This window comes from Vanacampus margaritifer, chromosome 2, assembly GCF_051991255.1.
Source record: "Vanacampus margaritifer isolate UIUO_Vmar chromosome 2, RoL_Vmar_1.0, whole genome shotgun sequence".
NCBI lineage: Eukaryota > Metazoa > Chordata > Actinopteri > Syngnathiformes > Syngnathidae > Vanacampus > Vanacampus margaritifer.
Window position 1 is genome coordinate 7,234,859 of NC_135433.1, and position 22,344 is coordinate 7,257,202.

General features: G+C 40.9%; 2 protein-coding genes across 2 annotated transcripts in view; both read right to left on the reverse strand.

The window, feature by feature from the left end:
- Nucleotides 1-6,916, reverse strand: part of LOC144042651 (band 4.1-like protein 3) — a 52,936-nt gene extending 46,020 nt beyond the window's left edge. The window contains exon 1 of the mRNA XM_077555512.1: nucleotides 6,804-6,916. The gene's annotated coding sequence lies outside the window, so the exon portion shown is untranslated. The remainder of the gene's footprint in view (nucleotides 1-6,803) is intronic.
- Nucleotides 6,917-8,228: 1,312 nt separating this feature from the next.
- Nucleotides 8,229-20,923, reverse strand: tmem200cb (transmembrane protein 200C, genome duplicate b). Its single transcript, XM_077559525.1, has 2 exons — nucleotides 20,162-20,923; nucleotides 8,229-11,604 (listed from the first exon to the last, which is right to left on the reverse strand). Exon 2 carries the CDS (start codon nucleotides 11,569-11,571, stop codon nucleotides 10,213-10,215), a length of 1,359 nt encoding a protein of 452 aa, XP_077415651.1. The 5' UTR covers nucleotides 11,572-11,604; nucleotides 20,162-20,923; the 3' UTR covers nucleotides 8,229-10,212.
- Nucleotides 20,924-22,344: the final 1,421 nt, after the last annotated feature.

The following is a 22,344-nucleotide window of genomic DNA, read 5'->3' on the forward strand; positions in this document are numbered from 1 at the left end:
TTTTTCTGCAAAACTACAATTAGTAACCCATTCAAATGGATCGGTGGTTAAATGCTAAACAAATATGCAAACACTGATTTGGGCTACATGTCCAAGCATTAGTTGTTTATGACCACAATGTATTCCACCATCAGCTATCATCCAGTTGGGACCTTTGCAACATACAAGATATTTGGGTAAGCTCTGACCTTGTGGTTACGTTTTTGTTCTTTAAAACACACTGAGGTGCAAACGTTTGTGACGCTAGCAAATGTTGACTTCACGTTAGGATTCGTTTGCAACGTTTTCTAAACGTTCACTAAACCATTGTAATGGTTCTCCAAAAAGCATTATAAAACTCTAGGCGAAGGTCCAGCGAACGTTTGCAAACCTTGAACGATCCCTGATGGGAGCGCGCATTCGCTGCCTTCGCTAACACTCACAAACATGCATACCTCAGTGGGATATGGGCTGAAGGTGGTGTATCACTGAGTGAATGTTGATTTATCATCAGGGTGGCCTTAAAGGTTCGCAAATAGCTTTTATAGTTGCAAACAGTTTTTGTTGAAAAATAAATTTTGAAGATGACGAAAAACAACATTCGCTACGTTCGCAAACACCACCCGTGAGATTCCACCTTTATGGTGATGCACTGAGGCATGCTCTGTCCACTTACAATTATGAAAATCTTCACAATTTAGTCGCCCATCTGTCTAGTATCTGAATTGGACAAAATCTTTAGGACTGAAGAACCATTGGAAATGGCAAAAATGCAATTAAAATGGTCACTTCAAGTGAAAATGGCAGACTTCCTGTGTCTTTTCATCTCGCTAAGAGAAACTGTCTTCAGGGTGTGTATTTTATGGCGCGTCAACGAACTTTGCTGATGACGAATTACAAAAAGTCAAAATCTTCATAATTGCGTTTGGCCATTTCTCTACAATGGTTCAGATTTAGGAGCAATCACAAAAATCTCAGGGTTGAGTCTCTCCTCAAAGACTAAAATGCTACTAAAATATCACTAAATGAAGCTGGATTTATGGGGTGATTAATGGAGAGTCATCAAACTTCTGTCCACACATTTAGGAAAAAGACAAGATCATCTTTGAAAGACTCTTCTAAATTGCCAAATGCCATCGAAATCGTAATTTCAAACCAAAAACGCGAGTCATCAAACTTCACCCACACGCAATGACGAAATTCTTGAAAATGCAAATGATAAGAGCACACTTGCAATAAAATACATGTGTCAGCTGTGTTTATGTGCTCTGGACTTCTTAGAAGGGGAAGTGTGTACGTGTGCAGATCAATGCCTCGTCACACGCTGGCTCAGCACGACGACACAGGACATGTGATGTGTGGACTCTGCTTAGTTTATGTGGCTGCTTAAGTCTTCACTTTTTTTATGCTGCATACACACACTTCCCCGCTCCTGTTCCTGCGCTGTTGTTCAGCAGCCAACCTTGACCTACTTTAACCCCGAGGACCAGTCTTTTACGGCAACATTTTTGTGCCGGACAACCGATCGCACCTCTATATGTACATCGCACTGAATAACCGGTTACATATCACTGTAAAAAAAAATCACAGATGACTTACAATCAAATGCATCCTCTATGATAAAAAAATTGCACGATTGAAATCATCCATATCAAACATCCACTGGAAAAAAATCAACTTTGTGCCAAACGTCAGATCACATCCCCCGTCCACAACTACAGTATTTATATATTTATTTGTAACATCCAAGGTCATCTTCCTCCTTGCTTTGTTCCACACTGTAGCATGTAGCATGTCATTGAGCTTGGAGGCTGCAGCTTGAACTCCAAACAAAGTTGGCTGGCAGCCTGCTTGTTTGTATTCCGCCTCCAATTAGTCAAGGCTACCGCCCCCTGCTGTCCGGCTCCATTCAGTAGCTCGGCCCGCGAGCACACAAATGGTAACATTAAAAGCTGATTTGGATGCGACTAACTGGGCCAAAGGTCCTGCAGCATCACCATGTTTTGGGGAACAACGTTGTGAACACACAGTGAGCACGAGGAAAGCGTGTCTTATCACAAGCAGTATATAGTTTGCAACCTTTGGAAAGTGACCCTGTAATGATTGTCAATGTCAAGGAAGCACTTTTTGTAGGAAAGGGTGGTGCTGAAAAACCGTTGCAGTCCTTGGAATGACTTGACCATCATCCAAGGTTACAGTTGTGTGGGAGACAAGCCACCAAGAAGCACACATAAATATGAATGATATTGGAGGAAAAAGTTATCACATCAAAACCTCTAATGGCACCCTCTTGACCAATGACAGCTTTGCACCAATTGCTCCAATCAATCGTATCCCTATTGAAATCGCCACCACAAAACCAATCACACTCCCAACATCGCGAACTTCGCTCCAGAGTCCAGACAACCGATCACATCCCGACATGGACAACTTTGTACCAAATAACTAATTGTACCCCATTCGGCAACCTTCTTTGAACAATCCGTCGCACCTCATAACTCTTTTTAAAGAAACATCTTTAATTATTATTTTTTTTTTATTAGCATCAAAGACAATTCAAACTTCAATTAAACTAAATTTCTCATAAATATCAAAGACAATTTAGAGCACTGTTTTTGTAAACATAAAAGATGGGTTTGAATCTTTAAAAAGCACAACATGTGTTTGTGATCATCAAAGACACATTTTGAGTATTACATGATGGACCTAGCATACTTTGTCAACATCAAAAACAACATTGTCTTCAAGCATAGTTTATGCAGACAATTATGAACCTTCGAAGACCTTAACCTTCAGCAACATGTAACTTAACATACTTTTTTTGGTGGTAAAAATAAAAAAAATAATAGAGAACCTAGCATAGTTTTTCATAAACATCCAAAATAATTACAGGTTTCACAACGACGAAAGACATTTTTTGTAAACATTAAAGATATTTTAGTCTTCAGTGAACCTAACTAGTTTTTCATAAACATTCAGAGACACTAGTCGTCATTGAAAAGGCCCCACATTTTTGACATACATCAAAGAAAAGTTTGAGTCTTCAAAAAACACGTGTTTTCGTGAGATAACCCAATCCAAGGCTAATCCTCATTTCCGCTATAAATACACTACTCGCACTGTCAAGGTCCGTAAGTGGCCAACCCTTAAATATCGGCGCAAAGTGATCAGACCTACGCAGGTGGTGAGATAACACCTCTCACAAACGGCTTATCTCACTACTAGGCAGGATTGAGTCATAAGCGTTATCTCCCACGGGCCCCGAAGGCATCGCGCACACTTGATTGACTTTGGTCTGCTTCCTATTCTCATTTCCAAAACGGCAAGCCAGTGTGATAAGGTCACGATGACAAACTGTCGATCACGTCATTAAAGCTGTTTCTAATATTTTGACTTAATGACTTACTATTTCGCCAGCTCATTTACCCTATACATTTATTTTTAGTGATATTGCTTAGGGCAACAGGAAATAGTTCTAAACACTTTTTTCAACAACTTTAACTTTGGTTAACTTTTTTATTTTATCTCTTTTTCCATAGATTTCCATCATTTTTATGTATCTATCTAAAAATGTATTTTCACATATGTAGGGATTTGCGGCTTCATTTGTTTTGAAGTATCCATTCAATATCCTCCATTTTGTGTGGTGCATTGCTCCTCCTCCTTTTCCTTCTTCTCCAGCACAATAGCAGACGTATTGATTGTGATCTGACGTGACAGCAGTATTGATCGGCATTCCTCGCGGTGAGAGATAAGCAGATCGTCTTCAATACTAACAACATCGTGGCTAAGTAAAAGTTTGTAAACACCCGGCGGTAGAAACGCTACAAAATGCCGCAGTGCAGGCCTAAAAGGGAACCTGGGAATTCCCTGCTCTCAATCCCCATAATTACAAGCTTCCTTGTGTCCCAGTGGGCTCCTTGGGAGGGGGACAACAACTTAAATCCACTTTCTTTGTTTTATTTCTTACTTGTTCAAACATGAACTGTGCTAAATGTATTTTTACACCTGTATGAGAGTTTGAAAACTTAACCCTGATGTGAAATCCTAACCTAGGCTTGAAACCCTCATTTAAAAACCCAACTTGAACCCCTAACTCTCACTTGAAACCCTAGCCCAAGGCTTGAAACCCTTATTTAAAAAAATGTGAACCCCTAATCCTGATTTGAAATCCTAACCTCGTTTTAAAACCCTAATCTGAAATCCTTAAATGAAACCCTAATACTGATTTGGAACCTCAATTTCAACCTCGAACCCTGATTTGAAACCCCACAGGAGGGATGGGCAACTGGCAGCCTGTGCCCACACTCAGAGTGATCTTCGATTTCTTTTTGAAAATAAAAATGTTTACCCTAGTGGAGCAGTTTTAAGTTGTAATAACAGTGTTCACTAGTAGATGGCAACCCTGATTCAAAACCACTTTGATACCCTAACCCTAGATTCAGACACTGGTCCTTGATTGAAACCCCAGTTGAAACTCTAATATTGCTTGAAACCCTCATTTAAAATGCTAACCCACTTGAAACCCTACTTTTTGAAACCTAAGCCTTGTTTGAATGTCTAATCCTGACTTGAAACCTTATTTTGAAACCCTATTCCTTGTTTAAGACCATAACTGTGGCTTAAAACTCTTAATTTGAAATCCTAAAAGACTAGAAACCCGACTTTTTGAAACCCTAAACATGTTTTGAAACCATTGACCACTGACTTGAAACACTAATGTGAAATCCAAGTCATTCCTTGAAACCCTACTTTGAAATCCTAAAACTTGTTTGAAACTCTAACTCTGGCTTGAAATCTTAATTTGAAACCTTAACCCTGTCTTGAAAACCTCATTTGAAACCCCAACCATCAATTTAAACTCTAACAAGAAACCCTAAACCTTCTTTGAAGCTGGAACCCAGGCTTACAATCTTAATTTGAAACCTTAATCCTGGCTTGAAACCCTGATTTGAAATTCTTAACCTAAATTCTAACCCCATCCTTTGTTTGGAACCCTAATTTAAATCACTAACCCTGACTTGAAACCCTTCTTTGAAACCGTAACCCTGGCTTTAAATCATAATTTGAAACCTTAATCATCTTGAAACCCTAATTTGAAACCCCAACCCTCAATTCAAACCATTACCATTGCTTGAAATCTTAATTCTAAACGCTAACACTGACTTGACACTATTTTAAACCCTAAACTCTGTTTGAAACCACAAACCTGGCTTGAAACCCTAATTTGAAACCCTAACCCCGATTTGAAAGTTGAAACCCCAACTCTGAATTCTTAGACTCCTCCCAAATGATATTTTGCAAGCCAATCACTGTGAGATAAATCAAATGATCCATTATGGAACCCTTGCAAGAGGAACAAGCTTGACAAAGCACAACTACTCCGGGCGCCACTTTATTAACTCTCACGGACTTTGCCCCACTTTTATCTCTCTGGCCCTGTACATTCACCTTCATCATTCACATCCACTCATAAAGCAGCAGAAGGTCCACGTGTCCGCGGACACATGAGCCAGCAATAAAAAGAATATGTTGTCAGTCAGTAAGGTTCGCACTTGATTCAGTCACTGTTTTTATGGAAGTGAGCTAAAATGCACACGCTGAGCAAACATCCCATTTCCGCAGGAAACATCTGATCAAGTGTGTGTGCGTGTGTGTGTGTCCCCGCTCACACTCACTACAGTCACTGTAGTATTAAAAAATTAAAATAAAAAAACATTAGACACTGCAAAGGCCAATGAAGCCATTGGTAGTTTCTGCAACAAATGCTCATGATAAATATGACCTGTTGCATGTTTCATTGTCATTTCTTAACAAAGATTATAGAAAGTTTTATATTCTAGCTCTCTATTTTATATTTAGTTTGTAAAAAACAAACAAAAAAACAACAACTTGATTTAAAAACTTTTGAAATGGGTCAATGACCCCCTATATGTTTTATCCTCAAAATCGTTTTGTTCCTTTAATTTTTTTAATTAGTTAAAAACAAAAGTTTAAAAAATAGTGAAAAGGAGAAGACGTATCCATTTTTTTTTTTTTTTTACATTTGAAATAAATAAAAATCCCTGCCTTTTATCTTATTTTTCAGGCCGATCAATGGAACACTATGCATATTTCTTCGGCAAAAATTTGTGTTTTGTATATTTAAAAAGAAAATGTTAATGATTTTTTTTTTTACATTCAAAAGTTGATTCATTTTGAATAATTAAAAATTATTGATGCACATTTCTAAATAAAAAAAACTTATATAAGTAATGGTAAAAAGTTTTGTGTTTTAAAAAAATATATTTATAAACATGAATTTATATACATATACACTGCATATGTGTGTGTGTGTTTTTTTAATTTGAAAGTAATTTAATTACACCTCCTGTAATGTTATATGCATTTTTACAATTGTGGCCTTATCAAATTGTATATGGTTTACAGGCCGCATGTTACCACCTCCTTGTGCTGGAACCCAACGCTAGACATTTCTGACATTTTCAGTTTCTTTATATATATTTATATCCACTTGTTGACAGTCGGCGTGACATGTGCCTATACACTTGAGTCTATTTTGCTCCTGTGAATGAATGAGGACTCACCATTTCACATTCCAGGAGGGCAGGAAGGGTGGGCCAGCGAGAGGGGGGAGTGTGTGTCGTCGGTCACATTATGCAGGAAAAAGCCCAGCAACAGAAGCACATTAAAAATAAAATCAGAATCACATTGGGTATTCATGCTCCAAGTAGGGAAGGTATAAAAACAGCCTAATATAACACCCCTGCTATTTATGTGCACAATCCCTTAATAAACAGACAATTCCAAGATATATTTTGTACCTGACTCTTCCCAAAACGCTCCCAGGCTGTGTTGGAGACTCCTGGCAGAAGAAAGGAGCAGGCACCTGTAAAGTCAGCTGCATTCACTTTACAGCCAGAAGGAACCAAGCCGGCCTTAACCCCGCCCCCTTCCTAATCCCCCCCCCCCCCCCCCCCCGCACGGCTCCAAAACAGGCACTGCGCCCCCACCTACCAAACCTCTCACAATGCTACTGCCATCTAGAGGCGACTTGAAGAAGGAGGCAAAAAAAAGAAAAGAAAAAGTAAGCAGCTGTAACTTTTGGCCACTAGAGCGCGGTCGGGCTTCAAATAACATAGAAATGGGAAATAAACCTACGGCAGGATTGCGACACACCCCTTTCTGGTTCTATGTTATATCACAATTTATATCCAATTCACCTCGTATCTATCTATCTATCTATCTATCTATCTATCTATCTATCTATCTATCTATCTATCTATCTATCTATCTGTCTATCTGTCTATCTGTCTGTCTGTCTGTCTGTCTGTCTGTCTGTAACTACTTAAATAGTGACTAAATTAAAATGCATTGTACATAGGAGGGGCAGCACGGTGGCTGACTGGTTAGCACGTCCGCCTCCCAGTGCAGAGGACGTGAGATCGAGTCCGGGCTTCGGCCTTCCTGGGTGGAGTTTGCATGTTCTCCCCGTGCTTGCGTGGGTTTTCTCCGGGTGCTCCGGTTTCCTCCCACATTCCAAAGACATGCATGGCAGGTTAATTGAACACTCCAAATTGTCCATAGGTGTGATTGTGAGAATGGTTGTTCGTCTCTGTGTGCCCTGCGATTGGCTGGCAACCAGTTCAGGGTGTACCCCGCCTACTGCCCGAAGCCAGCTGGAATAGGCTCCAGCACCCCCGCGACCCTTGTGAGGAAAAGCGGTCAAGAAAATGGATGGATGGATGGATGTACATAGGAGTTAAAAAAAAAAATTGTACCTAAATAATTGTTGAAAAACAAACGTATCTTAAAAACCGCAAACCTCCAGCTGGGCTCGTCAGTCATGATTAAATGACACCTTCCCATTTGCCTAACATGCTAACCACTAAGTTGCAACCAGACTAATGAAGACATTTAATATTTTCAATTTGATGTTTTACTGTAGACATCTTCACTAACAACTGCACAGTCACATTGCGTTCTTTGTGTAACTTGTGAAGTACCCCCAAAATGACAAAGTAGCGTGGAGCCACTTGATAAGAAGCAGACTAATCATCCCACTTGTCCTGTGAAACAGTAAAACAAAATTTTAGGGAAAGTGTGTGTGTGTGTGTGTGGCGGGGGGTCAATGTTGACTCTGACATTTGGCTAACTAGCATGTTTCGCTAACAGCTAACTCATGCCACTGTTTGTGGCCACCTATTTGTGTAACTGGTAAATAAAAACAAAAATTGATACTCTCAAACTTGTTTTGTTATCATTTAATGATTTTCCATGATGCAAGTGAAACTATTTGGCGCAAACAATCTACTTTGCATTCGCTTGTGCACAAAAGGACGCCTAAAGTGTTTGATGGGAAGCGGGGCCAAAAGTGGGGGTGGGGGTTTTCGGGGTTGTAGTTGTAGTTTCAAAGTTAGTCCACCGTGTAGTGAAGTGTGCAGGGAAGGCGTCGCCCCCTCATGGAGGTCCACGCCGGCTCCCAAATCAAACGTCTACCTGAGTTTCATCTTGACAAGTGTAGACTTTAAAAGTTTGATGCTACAGGTGCTTCAGTTTTCCAGTCACGTCTGCGCTTCTTACAGCTACAGTTTTTCTCCACCTCAACTTTTATGCCAAAAGAAAAGCTAGAATCCAAGTCTGCTTTTTGTTTACAAGTCCGTTCAACAATCTTTAGTATTGCTCTTGCTACATTGAAAAAATAGAAAACTCACATCTGAACGGTTGAGTTGTGGTGTGTGCGGAAAAGGAGGCTCCTTGCCTTTTGTGTCTTCAGGATGAGATCGAGTAAAGACATAGCCCCTTTCACACTGGCTATCTATGCAGGCATTTTCTCGCTGTCCGGCGTGAAGGTACAGATGTGGGGGATGTCAAGGTGCGAATTTGCTAGCTTCAGACAAGATCTCAGGGATTATTGGAAAACTGGGGCCACCCTTTGTGTCAAAAGCCCCTTGTACACTGCCCATTTTAGCTGTTTTCCCAGCTCACTGTCCTTTGTGAATGTTAGCGAGAAAATCAGCGGCGTGAGGTAGAGCCACAAATTTGACGGCTTTTGATGTATTATCAGAGGTGGAATGTTGGGTACCGATACGAAATGTAGGTTTGTTAATGTCAAACTGCAAATTAGTTGGATTCTAAGCTAGTATCAGGGGCCTAATGTCGCCCTAAGGGTCCTCAAAGCAATTTTTGTGTTAAAGGGATGTCAAACTTAAACATTTCTTCACAATAATATGTTATATGTGACCTCACTAGTCTAAACATGACATTCTGATTAATATTACGTTTGTGTTATGCAGCAAAATCCAGCCGTTTTTATCCAGCTCAGGGGGCGGCCATTTTGCCACTTGCTGCCGACTGAAGATGACATCATAGTTGCTCAGGGTTTTAGGCAACGACCAATCACAGCTCATCTGATTTCTGAAGCTGAGCTGTGATTGGTTGTTACCAGAGACCTGATCGACTGAGATGCCATTTTCACTTGACAGTAAGAGGCAAAATGGCTGCTATCTGATACTGCTAGATGTTGCTGCTTAACTCATATTCAACTAACACAATAATAATCAGAATACCGGATTTAGACTATTGTGGGCCTGCATAAAAAATATTATTGTCAAGAATTTTTTTTTTGTGTTGACCTCTCCAACTTTATTACAAATTCACTATTGTACTGTACTTTTGCATTCTTTGCCCTTTCTGCCACGTCTGTCGCTGCTACTTCCTGCCCCCTTAAAGAAGCGTCTGGCGTGTCAAAGTCGACCAGTCACTGAGTTTGGCGTAGCCCTGGCTGTGTGAAAGGGGCTTCTCAAGGGTTTCTAAGGGCTTAAGATTTAAGAAGGTGGAATGACAGCTGTGCAAAAAGGAATAACAGAAAACTGAAACTGCTCCTTTGCATTTCAAGCCCCTTTCATGCAGGCGATCTAAGCCTTTTCCCGACTTAATGTACTGATGTAGGTGGGTTGAGGTCAACCTGTGAATTTGTCGGATCTACAGTTGGACAGTTTGAAAGAGGCTTATGACAGTTTTTAAGGGCTTAGAATTTTTTTGTATCAGAGATGAAAGGTCACGTGTGTAAGGATCAATACCCGAGACCCACTGGATTTGCTCCTTTTGTGTCGAATGCATTTCTGAATGTGTGAGCTGTGGGTACGGCAATATCCCGCTGTCTGAAAGCCAAATGCTGTTTTATTGGTTGACAGTGTGAAAGGGGCTTCCAAAAGTTCCTCAGGATTTCCTTTAGGATTCCGCAGAAGTGCTGGGTGTCACCTGTCCCTCGTCTCCCTGAGCGTTCTCCTGCACGGCCGGCGCCGTATCCGTCGCTGCTACTTCCTGCTCGCCCCCCCCTAAAGAAGTGTCCGGGGTGTCGAAGGACTCGCCCCCGAGGTCGCTGAGTTTAATGTAGCCCTTACTGTTGGAGCGCTCCAGGCGGGGGCAGCTGAAGCGCCGGCCCCGTTCGCCCTGGTGGCACACGGTCACCGACAGGCTGCAGCGGCGCGCTGATCTCGGCGGGTCCGTGAGCGCGTTGAGGGACCGGCGCGAGCCCATCGCCCTGGCGACCGGGGATGGCGGGAACAACTTGGGCGGCTCAGCGGTGGGGACGTCCTCGGGCGGGGTACTCGTCTTTTCTTCCTGCGCTTCCTCGAGGTCGTTCTCCGCCTCGATGACCACGTCTTCCTCCGCCTCGCAGTTGTTGAGCTTGATGACCGGGAGTGTGAAGGCGTTTACCGAGGACGTGACAATGGAGGTGGGGTCCCACTGGCGGGGCTGGGGGGCCTTCTCGCCACCGTTGTTGTAGTCCTTGTAGATGCTGTACACTGTGTCCGTGAAGGTCTGGACGTCTTTGGACCAGCTACGCGACGGACGGCGAAACACCTCATCACTACCCAACGCGGCAGACGAGGGCCAGGAACTGCGGCCCGCCGGGTGACTCCCCGATGGACCCTCTGCGCTCTTGGACTGGGTGTAGTTTACCAAACCGTTGAGAGGTGAGTACTCCTTGGAGCGGACGCTGTGCAAGTCTATAACCGTGGAGTAGATATCCCTCAGGTTGATGATTTTGGTTTTCTTGTCGCGGTTCTCGTGAAGGACGGCGTTGGCGCAGATGAAGAGGAAAATCCCGATGCCCATCACCAGAGGTCCGAAGACTTTGAGATTGTCGGAGTACAGGTAGTTGTCCAGGAAGTCGCACAGGAAGCCGCAGTTGGCCGGGGTTGGAGTCAGATCGCTGCCGTTGGAGTGGCTCTGGTTCAGGAGGTTGAAGGGATCTCGGCCCCCGTTGGCGGACGCATTGGGGCTTTGGGAGTAACTCATCGCCCCGTGGTGTACCCCCGTCCGGCGGCGCTCCTGGTATTGCTGCTGATTGTGGCTGGGCCAGTACCCGAGCACCGCCATGGAGATGCCCACCATGAGGACCACCAGCCCAACGCCCGCTACCATGCCGGCGGGCGAGCACAGGTTGAGCTTGCCCTTCACCACTACCACGTCATTCTTCTTCTTCTTCTTGGATTTCCGCTTCTTCTTGTTCTCGGCGCGGTTCTTGGAGCGCAGGGAGTCCTGGCGCCGGTTCATGCGCAGCAGGCCGCCCGTGGCGATCATGGCGGTGCTCGGGGAGCGGGCTTGTCACTCAACCTGGAGGGACGGAGCAAGAGGCAGAAGATGAGGGTCCGCGCCGAGCAGATGGCAGACGCTTGCTGTAAACCAGAGATTATACGCGTAATCCTGATTTATCACAGCGGATGGATGGATTAGCAACTGGGGTTCCACCACCAGATGTTCAGAGGGAACCACTGCTATTGTGACAAAGAGATTTATAATTTGTATTTTATATTTAAGACAGAGGGCTGCTTCTTTTGTAAAATGTATTTTTTTTTAATATATATTAAATTGCAATCCGTTCCCACCAGTGGAGATGCACTGCATTGAAATGTCATTTAAAAAAATATATTAATTTTGGACTGTAGGATACCTTTATCTCCAAACTTGTGTTTGCTAGGTGACCTAACAACAACTGATTTACCACATAAACAATTTCAATCTACACTTGTAGCCCTTACTATCGCAAAAAAAACAATTCTTGTTAACTGGAAAAATAAACAAACTCTGAATATCGACCAATGGTCTAACCTCCTCATAAATCACATTTTAATGGAAAAAATATCTGCCTCAAATAAAAACCAAATATCAAAATTTATAGAAACATGGTCTACGTATATAGAATTTTTTAACCTAATTCTGGTTACTTAATTCTGCCTGTTAGCGAGAGCCACCACATCGTGATAACTTACATTCATGTGTCTGCATTTGGCAATTTATTATTATATTATATTATTAGTATGGGATTTTTTTTAATAGGTTTTAGGTGAACTAATGAATACACACACACTCACACGCACATACACATACTCACCCACATACAAAAAATAAAAAATAAAAATAAATAAATATATATATATATATATATAAAATAAAAATAAATAAAAAAAGGAGAGCAATGATGACATGTCAAATCGAATGAACAATACTGAGCTCTCCAGAGAAAAAAGAAAAAAAAATAATAATAAAAAATAAATAAATAAAAAAAATATATATATATAATTTTTATTTTTATTTTTTATATATTGTTAGTGTTTTTTGATTAAATAATACAGAGTAGTGCATAAATTGTGATAATGGTTTGCCTATTCAGCCCCTGGTTTGACATTTAAACAACTGACTGGTCATCATTTGCATAATTATGCAAATTCGTCATCGGCTGACAAAGCATTTACTATGAAGCGCCATTTGTAAATTGATTACATATGAACCAATCTTGATTCTTACAGCTGTTCTTTTTTTCTTTCTTTTTTTACCTTCCAATGTGTCAGTGATGACTCAATCCACTAGAAAGTAATTTATTTAATTAGTTTTCATTGCAGTTCTGGGAATTGATGTGAGTAGTCTAGTATTGACGTATTGATTCCGTATCGATCTCCATGACACTATTGAGAAATGCACATCCGACAGTACATTGTAGTAATGTCACCTTTAGCAAAAAGTAGTATATCTGATGTATACTTCATAAAGTATACTCGAGTGTAACTATAAGTACATAAAGTATACTCTAAACTATACTCTGAACTACTTGTGCTGTAGCAGAAATATACCAATTTAATACTTGTTGTTCATACTAAATTGGAACAAATTAAGTTTTTAAAAGTATACTATAAGTATACTTATTCAATATACTTCTGGCATTCCAGTTGTATACTTATAGTCCACATCTTAGTTTACAGGTTCATACTTAAAGTGTATAAAGTTAAAAGTACCACCAATTGTCACACATGCCTAAGTGGGATGAAATTTGTTCTCTGCATTTAAGCAATCCACCTGAGGGTGCGGTGAGCAGCAGCAATGCCACGTTTGGAAATCCCATATATATATAAAAAAAAAAAAAAGGTCTTTGGTATGACCTGGCCAGGATTCGAACCCATGACCTCCTAGTCTCAGGGCGGGCACTCTACCAATAGTCACTGAGCTGGTCAAGTACTATACTTCTAGTCAACACTTTAGTATACAAGTTTATACTTGAGACACGGAAATATAATTCATGCTTTCACATAATTTTAAGTCTTAGTTATTAATATACTTAGTGTTAGATTTTTCTGTATACAGAAGTAACCATTAAGGACTTTTCTGTATACTTTTCAGTACAAGGCAAGGCAAGTATATTTAAGTATAAGTACATATACTTGTCAACTGCCTCTGTTGTTGGAAAAAATGCCTTTATTGTTCACTATGAATTTTCCCTGGCAACAAGGGACTTAATAAAATAATAATAATCTCATCGACTAGTGGTTTTTAAAGGGGAAGTCAACCCAAAAACATTTATTTACAAAACTATATTTTATGAAACCCACTAGTATAAACAGCCATTTTGCCACCTGTTATTGACTGAAAATGACATCACAGTTGCTCATAGCTCAGGTAAACACAAAGCACGTCTCACCTGTTTTCTGAAGCCGAGCTGTGATTGGCCATTACCTGACAACAAAAGCGTTCACCAAAAAAACTAAACCGAGGTTTTAAATTTAAAAAAAGATATTCAATAATATTTTAAGCCACAGTAACATTATGAACAGTTTAAGTAACACTGCGCTTAACTCTTTCACTGCCACTGACGTTTAAAGACGTCAAGTAAAAACCTACGGATCACTGCCAATGACGTCAAAAGACGTCATCCAATGATTTTTTTTTTTTTTTTGAAACGGGTAGAGGAAACCCTTCCGCATGTCTGGTGAAAGTTTCCAGTCTGTCTGTTGTGCCTAATGACTATTTTTGGCCCCTAGAGGGCAGCGATGACTCTCTTTTGACAAGATCGGGTGGGCGTCAGTAGAGGCGGAGCTAGAGCGTCGAGCAGGAGATGAGAATGGAAGACAAAGGAAAAATGGCGGCCGGTCGCGAGGAGCTCACGCCCGAGACGTTTTTTTCAAAGACCAAAAGCATCGCTGAAAGAGCACATTGTTGACGACGATGATCATCATCGATGATGAAGATGAGGGTGGTGACTACGTGGTTGAGAAGCATTGACGCGGCAGTAGAAGACGTTAGATGGAGCTAGATGGAGGAGGGAACGGGCAATGGCGAGCGTTTGCAAGCAGCTCTACACTTACAAGACGAAAGGCATCGACCAACGCTAAAAGAGTACATTGACGACGACGATGATCATCATCGATGATGATGAAGGTGAATCCGAGCTTGACGGCGAAATTGGAACCGCTGACGCGGCGGCTATGACGGTGTCGTAACGCGGAGCGCAACCGAGCACGCACAGGCGGACGTTCGATCGGACGACGGAGAGTGCCCCGAGTCCAATGCATATTCATCGGAGGAAGTGTGTACAGTCTGCTACTTGCTTTTTATTCCCCGGAAAAAAAGGCCATCAAGAAAGTGTAACGTTTGCACGCAAAACGGACCAATGTGAAAGTGAAAGTAAACTGTTGTGCGAGTCCTGGCGTCTCCTTGCACGCAGGAGAGCGTTACAAAAAGAAAAACTGTATTTGAAACATCCACATAATTGTAAATAGTACCACAGTTGCACACATTTGTAAATAGTTTGCGAAATTGTTTTGTCAAACTGTTACACTGTTGAATGGAAATAAACATATTTTGCAATCAAAAAACACCTTTTCATTGTTGGTGGTGGCGTTTTACAGAAGTAAAGCACTATTTAGGTGTTTGTGGCATCATTCATGGACAAAAAGAAGTGTACAATTCACTAGAGTGCAATGAAATAACATCGTTTCACAAAAAGCTCTTTTTCTCCGTTTTTTTGTTTCAAAACAGAGAATTTCGGTGAAAGTAACCATTTTCTATTGTTGATTACTGAAGAACGGAATAAGGTAGCTTTCTGATGAAAGCTGAGAGTCCAATCTTTCATTTGGTAGTATGTGTGTTTCCATAGTCCAAACACAACATTTTCTGTGGACCTTGAAAGATCACTCAAAATGCTTAAATCGGCTGGCAGTGGGGACAACCCGTTTCTGAAAACGTCTGGCAGTGAAAGAGTTTTAAATATAGAAAATTACAAAAAGACAAAACAAAAACAAAAAAACCCGACTGAAAAAAATAATTCAATATTGCACATTAACGTTGAATTAAAAAAATAAATCTAAGCAAAGGTTTAAAACCAGAGTTCATAAAGATTAAATGCAAATGCATTGAACTTAAATTAATTAATACAAATGAAATATACTCGGGAAGCAATTATTTTCAGTACCACTAGAGGGAGCTGGCGTAATATACGGCTCTGACCTGTGGTAAGGCTATTTATCATCTGTGAGATTGAGTACATAAAATAAATTGGAGCATAGCAATAGGAGACACCAGAATTGTCTGTACCGATACCGTAAAACAGAGGGTGGTATTGCGATACCGATACGATATTGATACTTCAAAACATGTAAGTTGAAGATTGCACAGCGCTCCCATTCCACATGGTTATCTTTGTCATTATTAGGGGTGTTAGAAAAAATCGATTCGACAATATATCGGAATATTACAGCGCGTAATTCTCGAATCGATTCAATATGCGGCCGAATCGATTTTTAAACATCAATTTTTTTTATGAATATACTCAACAAAACGTCTTACTTAGGATTAGGATTCACACATTAAACATGGAAGAATGTTATATTGATGGAACATTAAGCCTTAATATTTTATTTCAGTACTGTACTGTTCAAACATGAACATGAACATGTTTGTTAAAAGCAGTGGCTCAGTTATAAGCCTGAATTTTCAGATAAATAAATAAATTTTCATACAAATCTTACAGTGTATATGTACAAGTTCACTGATTAGTGTTTTCTAAATTTGAGTAAAAAAATAAATAAATCGCAATAACCAATTTATAGATTTGCACCGTGATTAATCGGTATCGAATCGAATCGCGACCTATGAATCGTGATACGAATCGAATCGCCAGGTACTAGGCAATTCACACCCCTAGTCATTAAATAGTCCGATATTTGCAATCCTGGTATCCTGGTATATTGATTCAGTATTGCTTCGACTAACACTACTGGAAGAAGGACAGACATTTGGCTCTTTTTCCCACAACCATTGACACAAAGTCAACAAGTATGTGCGCAGGGAGGATTTTAAAAGCGTACATCTTGCAAAAATAGAACCGCAACCGATTATTTTTAGCTTCAGTGGGCGAGTCGCTCCAGTCCGGTTTGACCTACAGGCGGAAAACGCACCACTTCAGCTATATTAGTCATAAAAAAGCCAATCTGATGCTACTGGATCTCCACGGCGCAAAGAGGGAACGAGGAGTGCTGGCTGCCTGGTTGCTGCTCCTCGTCTATCTGTATGTTTATCTACGACATCGCCGAGCTGAGCCTCTGCGGCGGCGAGAGGATGTGATGTGTCCAGACAGGAGGCCAGCGGGAGTTTTGAGCCCACCTACGCCCTCCCACCCACAGTCCTTCCTGCTCTCTGAGCGAATCAATCTCAGCACCAACGTGCTTTGACATGACAGCCATACACATGCGAGTGGACACTTCATTAGGTACAGTGCGCTCACAAGAGGTTTCGCAACATCCTGACATCCTAAGTAGGCACAACTGTACATGCTCAGAAATAAAATGTTGAGCCACTCTATTGTTAAATCGTTCACTGCCATTGACGGCTTTTGACGTCATAAGATCCATTTTTACTGGGAGAATGAGTTAAATAGCAACGATAAATTAGATGATTTCCATAGTAGGAAGTCTTAACAGCGGTTTAATTTTGTCCCATATTGGATTAAATGGTGAAAAAAAAAATCCTCCATATACTGTAAATACTTAAAGAATATGTACATATAATTTCTTAGTTGTTTTTTTTTTTTTTTAAATAAATTACATTTATTACAGATAAATAAATAATTTATTATTTATTATTATTATATCATTGTGTGTGGAATTTTCAGGGGAAAAAAAGCGTGAATACTTTCCACATGCGCTGACTATGAATTAAGCCATAATGATGCCTTTTATTGTCAACTGTAAAAGCCTATTAGTGCATCACATGAACATCCATCTTCTTAACCGCTTATTCCTCACAAGGGTGACAGGGGTGCTGGAGCCTATCCCAGCTCTCTTCGGGCAGTAGGCGGGGCACACCCTAAACTGGTTGCCAAGCCAATCCAGGGCACACAGAGACGAATAGCCATTCACACCTAGGGCCAAATTAGAGTGTCCAATTAACCTGCCTTGCATGTTTTTGGAATTTGGGAGAAAACCGCAGTACCCGGAGAAAACCCACGCAGGCACGGGGAGAACATGCAAACTCCACCCAGGAAGGCCGAAGCCCGGACTTGACGTCCTCAGCACTGGGAGGCAAACGTGTGAAATATCTGTCAAAATGCTGAAATATGGATAAGCATAATAATAATAATAATAGTGAATAAGCGCTCATTTTCATTCCAGATGCAAATATGTCGCAATGTGTGGCATAAATCTGCGTAGAGGCGTGTTAGACCATGTATTGATACTCTGATCAAATTCATGAAGGGGTATATTCTCCCAAGCGCTTAAAGGGATGCTAAACTCATTTACCCATTTTCAGCAGTAAAAAGTTCATATTTTGTCTAGAATTTATTTGATAACTTTATTATATTTCATGTACAATTCAACCTTTAAAAATGAATTTTGCCACGTCCTGTCAACTTACGATGACATCGCGTGTGCTCAGGAAACAGGTAGCGACCAATCATAGCTCTCCTCTTTTTTGGGTTTAGTCATGTGACATTAGCAAACTGAACTACGATTAATGCAACAGGAAGTGGCAAAATGTGTTTTTAAAGTTATTAATTGCACATGAAAAATAATGACGTTTTCACATCAATTCGACAAACTATTATCTTCTTACTGCTGGAAACGGCAAAAATAAGTCAAGAATCCCTTTAAGTCAAAAAATGGCACGCTGCTTCACACTTTTTTCGCTGCACAGATTCTGCCGTCGACATAATTGTGTCAATCCCAGGCTAGACTACCTGTGCCACTATTTAGACATGGTCCGAGCAGCTGTAACCTTTATACTGACTTTTTGACACCAAAATTCCATTCTGCAAGTATTCAAGGTCTCGCTACGCCAGAAAGCTCAGCACGGCTCAGTCTTGCAAAAATCAGGAAATGCAATTTTTGGACCTCATCACAGTGTAGAAAGCGCTCTTATTAAAGTAGTAAATGATATAAGATCAAGGCTGTACTGGCACAAAAAAAAATCAGCCTTGGTGTTTTGACCAGCTGATGTTTACTGATGATGTTTCAGTTTGCTATCTATATTTGAAATGGATAATGGAGGGGTCCTTCTAAATCATTGAATCAGGTTTGTTGGAGTAGAGAAACCTGGAAAACATGCAGGACTCAGGCACCAGCCTCTGACACATGTGTTCTAAATTGTGGGTCAGTCTCTTGTGGTAAAATGTTGGAAAATAATATTTAAAAAGCACTGCATCGGCCTCAAGAGGCCGGCCCGCCAGGCATCTGCCCTGAATGCCACATGACCAGTCCAGCCCTGTCTAAGATTAACACTGATGCAAGAAAGGTGTCGGTGTTGGTTTTATTGGATCTCAGTGCAGCATTTGATAGCGTTAATCACAATCTACTGTTAAACAGGTTGGAAAGTTGGTTAGGATTAAATGCAACAGTCCTAAAATGGTGCAAGTCCAACTCAGGAGAAAGGAGTTATTTTGTGACGATTGTAAGTTTCGGTCTGATCAAATAACCATGTGGGGTCCCTCAAGGGTCAACCCTTGGACCCTCGTTGTTCAGTCTGTATATGTTACCCTCGGATAATTGAATGCTTCAGAACGTTTGCTAATTAAACTGCTCCATTTCCATGACGTGTCAATCAAAATCGAATTTGTAAAGGCAATTTATTCACATTCGAGGCAGGCGTACCTAATGAAGTGTCTCATCCTCACGTGTCGGGCTGTAATTATGAGATATCATTTTTATTCGTTAATTACACCAAAGTAATTAATCTGGGGACGGACAAGCTCTTTCTAGGTTCCACAAATATAGATTCATGCACTCTATTCATTTTTTTGCACATAGGCAAAAAGCATGTGTTTAGGGGGGATGGGGGGGGTTAATAGAAGGGGCATCATGAGTGGGTGTGGACCATTTTGTGTGTCTGCAAATCTGTTCGGTTTGGTTCGGGTCTATATGTTGGAAGATGATGAAGACGAGGAGGAGGAAGGGGAGGTCGGGGGCGGGGGGGGGGGGGGGCTTGGGGGGGTGCTTTATTTTAGCGCGATGTTGCACGAGTATGTAATGTTCTGTTGACATGACAGCACATCTGTTTCCCCTCTGTATGTGTGCGTGCGTGTTGTATATCCGTGTGAGTGCGCACGCGCGTGTGTGTGGCTGAAAATGTCCAGAACCGACACACGAGGCTCCAAACACGGCCGAATTTGGGCTCACGGGACGCGGCCCAAAAAAAAAAAAAAAAGAAAAGAAAAATATGCACGCGCACACGCGAAACAATAAATGCACGCAAGAGACATTAAAACCAAAAAGTTCGGCTGCATCGCTCGGAACCGCGGTGCGTTTAACGGTCTTCCATAAATACCGCACAGACACTTCAATCCAACAGGGTGTTCTTTTGAAATAAGATTTTTTTTTTTTTTATAGAGATGCATACGAATCAGGCTTACCTGCTTAGAAAAAGGGGGCATCCTCAAAAGGAGGCATCGTCGTCGATGTGCACCACTTTGGTGGCAGAGCTGCAAGGGAGGGAGAGAAAGAGAAGGGGGAAGGAGGGAGGGAGAGAGAGAGAGAGAGAGAGAGAGAGAGAGAGACAGAGGGAGAGAGAGAGAGAGAGAGAGAGAGGGAGAGCGAGCTCCGCGCTCGCCACAATGGATGCGCCTCAAGCTCAAAGGCAAAAGGAAGCAAAGCAAGGCACGGCAGGCGAAGAAGGCAACAGGGGCGGGCGAGAGGAGAGGAGAGGAAGAGGAGCTGCTCAACATGATGCCCATTTGTCATCTTTGACTTTTGGCAATAATCCACTTGGATCTCCTCAGTACGCAGAACTGCATCAATGTGTTGTAGTTTGCTGTCTTACACGACTGCAGTGTATCTTACTGAAAGCTACAGCCAATGATTTATGTATTGAAATAATTGACGGTCCCCTTCAAAAGTGTTGGAACATTTGGGTTTTAGATCAATGCTTATGTTGTATATTGTCGTGTAGGACAGTGTGGAGCTTGCCAGATCTTTGCAGCATCCGTATACGGAATAAACAATTTAAGTGACTTACCAATGATGAGTGTGAATGCTGAATATTGTCATCATGGGAGTTGTGGCGGCTGGATGAGTGAGTGCATTAAAATCATATAAATGACACTAACGGTCAGCTGTATTCAACACTAGGAAGGAATTATGGGGAATTGACTGGCAGTCTCTGGCACCTAATGGTCAATTAAGTGGGGGGAGAAATCCATTCTCAGCATACTGCAACCAAGCAGCCAATCAACAAGCAAATGTTCACATGCAGATGCACATAAATAATGTGGCTTAGCAACCAAGCTTCCGATCTTGCTGACTTAGTAGTACACTGATACATTCTGTCCTGAAACCTTCACAACACGTTATTTTGGTGACTCCGAGAGCCAAAAAGAAATCCGTAGTTTCTAGAGTTGCAGTAGTCTGGAATGACTAAAAGAGAAGAAGAAGTGTTTACATCTCGACTTACGACTTATTTTTATACTCTTGCAGTTACTTAAATCACAAATAGGCCTGTTTTATTGCCACTTCTCCTCTCCCTTGCCCCCTCCTCTCCTGAGCTACACTATAAAAAAAAACTAATGTAACAGAATTTTACTTTTTATTTTTAAAAATATGATTTAATTTACAAAAATAAACTCTGGTTTTGCATGTCAAATGTAAAATAAAATGAAATCACTGTAACTGTAAAAACACACAATATTTATGTTCTTTTACAAAAAAAACCTCCATTAGAAATAGCTACATATATTAATTGTTAAAATACGTTCACAAATGTATCGTAATTTCACAAATATCTGTCTGTTATTTAATGGAATAAAATGTAAAATTCTACTTAAAAAACCCATATATATATATATATATATAGTGTATATATATAATATATATATACACTGAGAAATTACCAGTAAACATTTTTAATTTTACCATAATTTCTTTGTGAATTGACAATTTTTTAAAAAGTGAAAATAACTACAATTTCTGTAATGTCCTATAGATGATAGCATTCATTGTATTAACATTTATTTTGAAAGGACATCTAATGAGATATATACTGTAAAAAAAAAAAATCGTAAAAAAACCCTGTAATTTTCCAGCAGAAAGGGTGCCAAAAAAATACTGTGAAATAACAGAAAATTACTTTCTCGTAACCCCTTCGATAATTAGTACTTTTATTATGTAAAAAAAACCCTGTGTTTCTACGAGAAGGTAATTTTCTGTTATCTCTATTTTTGGGCGCCCCAGCTGCCGGAACTTTACCGTTTTTTCTTTTCTTTTTTTTTACAGTGTAGGTGATGATGACTGATTGTGATGCTGTTGCAGGATGGATTCAGCACCGACTGACCAGGTCAAGATCTGAGGTGTGCCACTTCCTCGGAGGCGTTGCTATGGAGAATTCTGTATCGACCGCCGGGGCCAGCTCCTGACGAAGAACCACTTCCCTGAAGGCGGCATCCTGCGGCGCTTCATCTTATGAATTGGACACTCATTTTTGTCCTTGTTAACATTGTGAAGCACCATTGTGTTAAATGTTAACTTGTTTACCTAGTCAAAGTTTGGTCCGATCAAGGTCAAGGTTTTCTTGATGGGTTGCAGGGTTTAGATCAGATGTTGC

Excerpts from the sequence above, each read along its gene's own strand:
- tmem200cb (XM_077559525.1), bottom strand. The coding sequence starts at position 11,571 with ATGATCGCCACGGGCGGCCTGCTGCGCATGAACCGGCGCCAGGACTCC.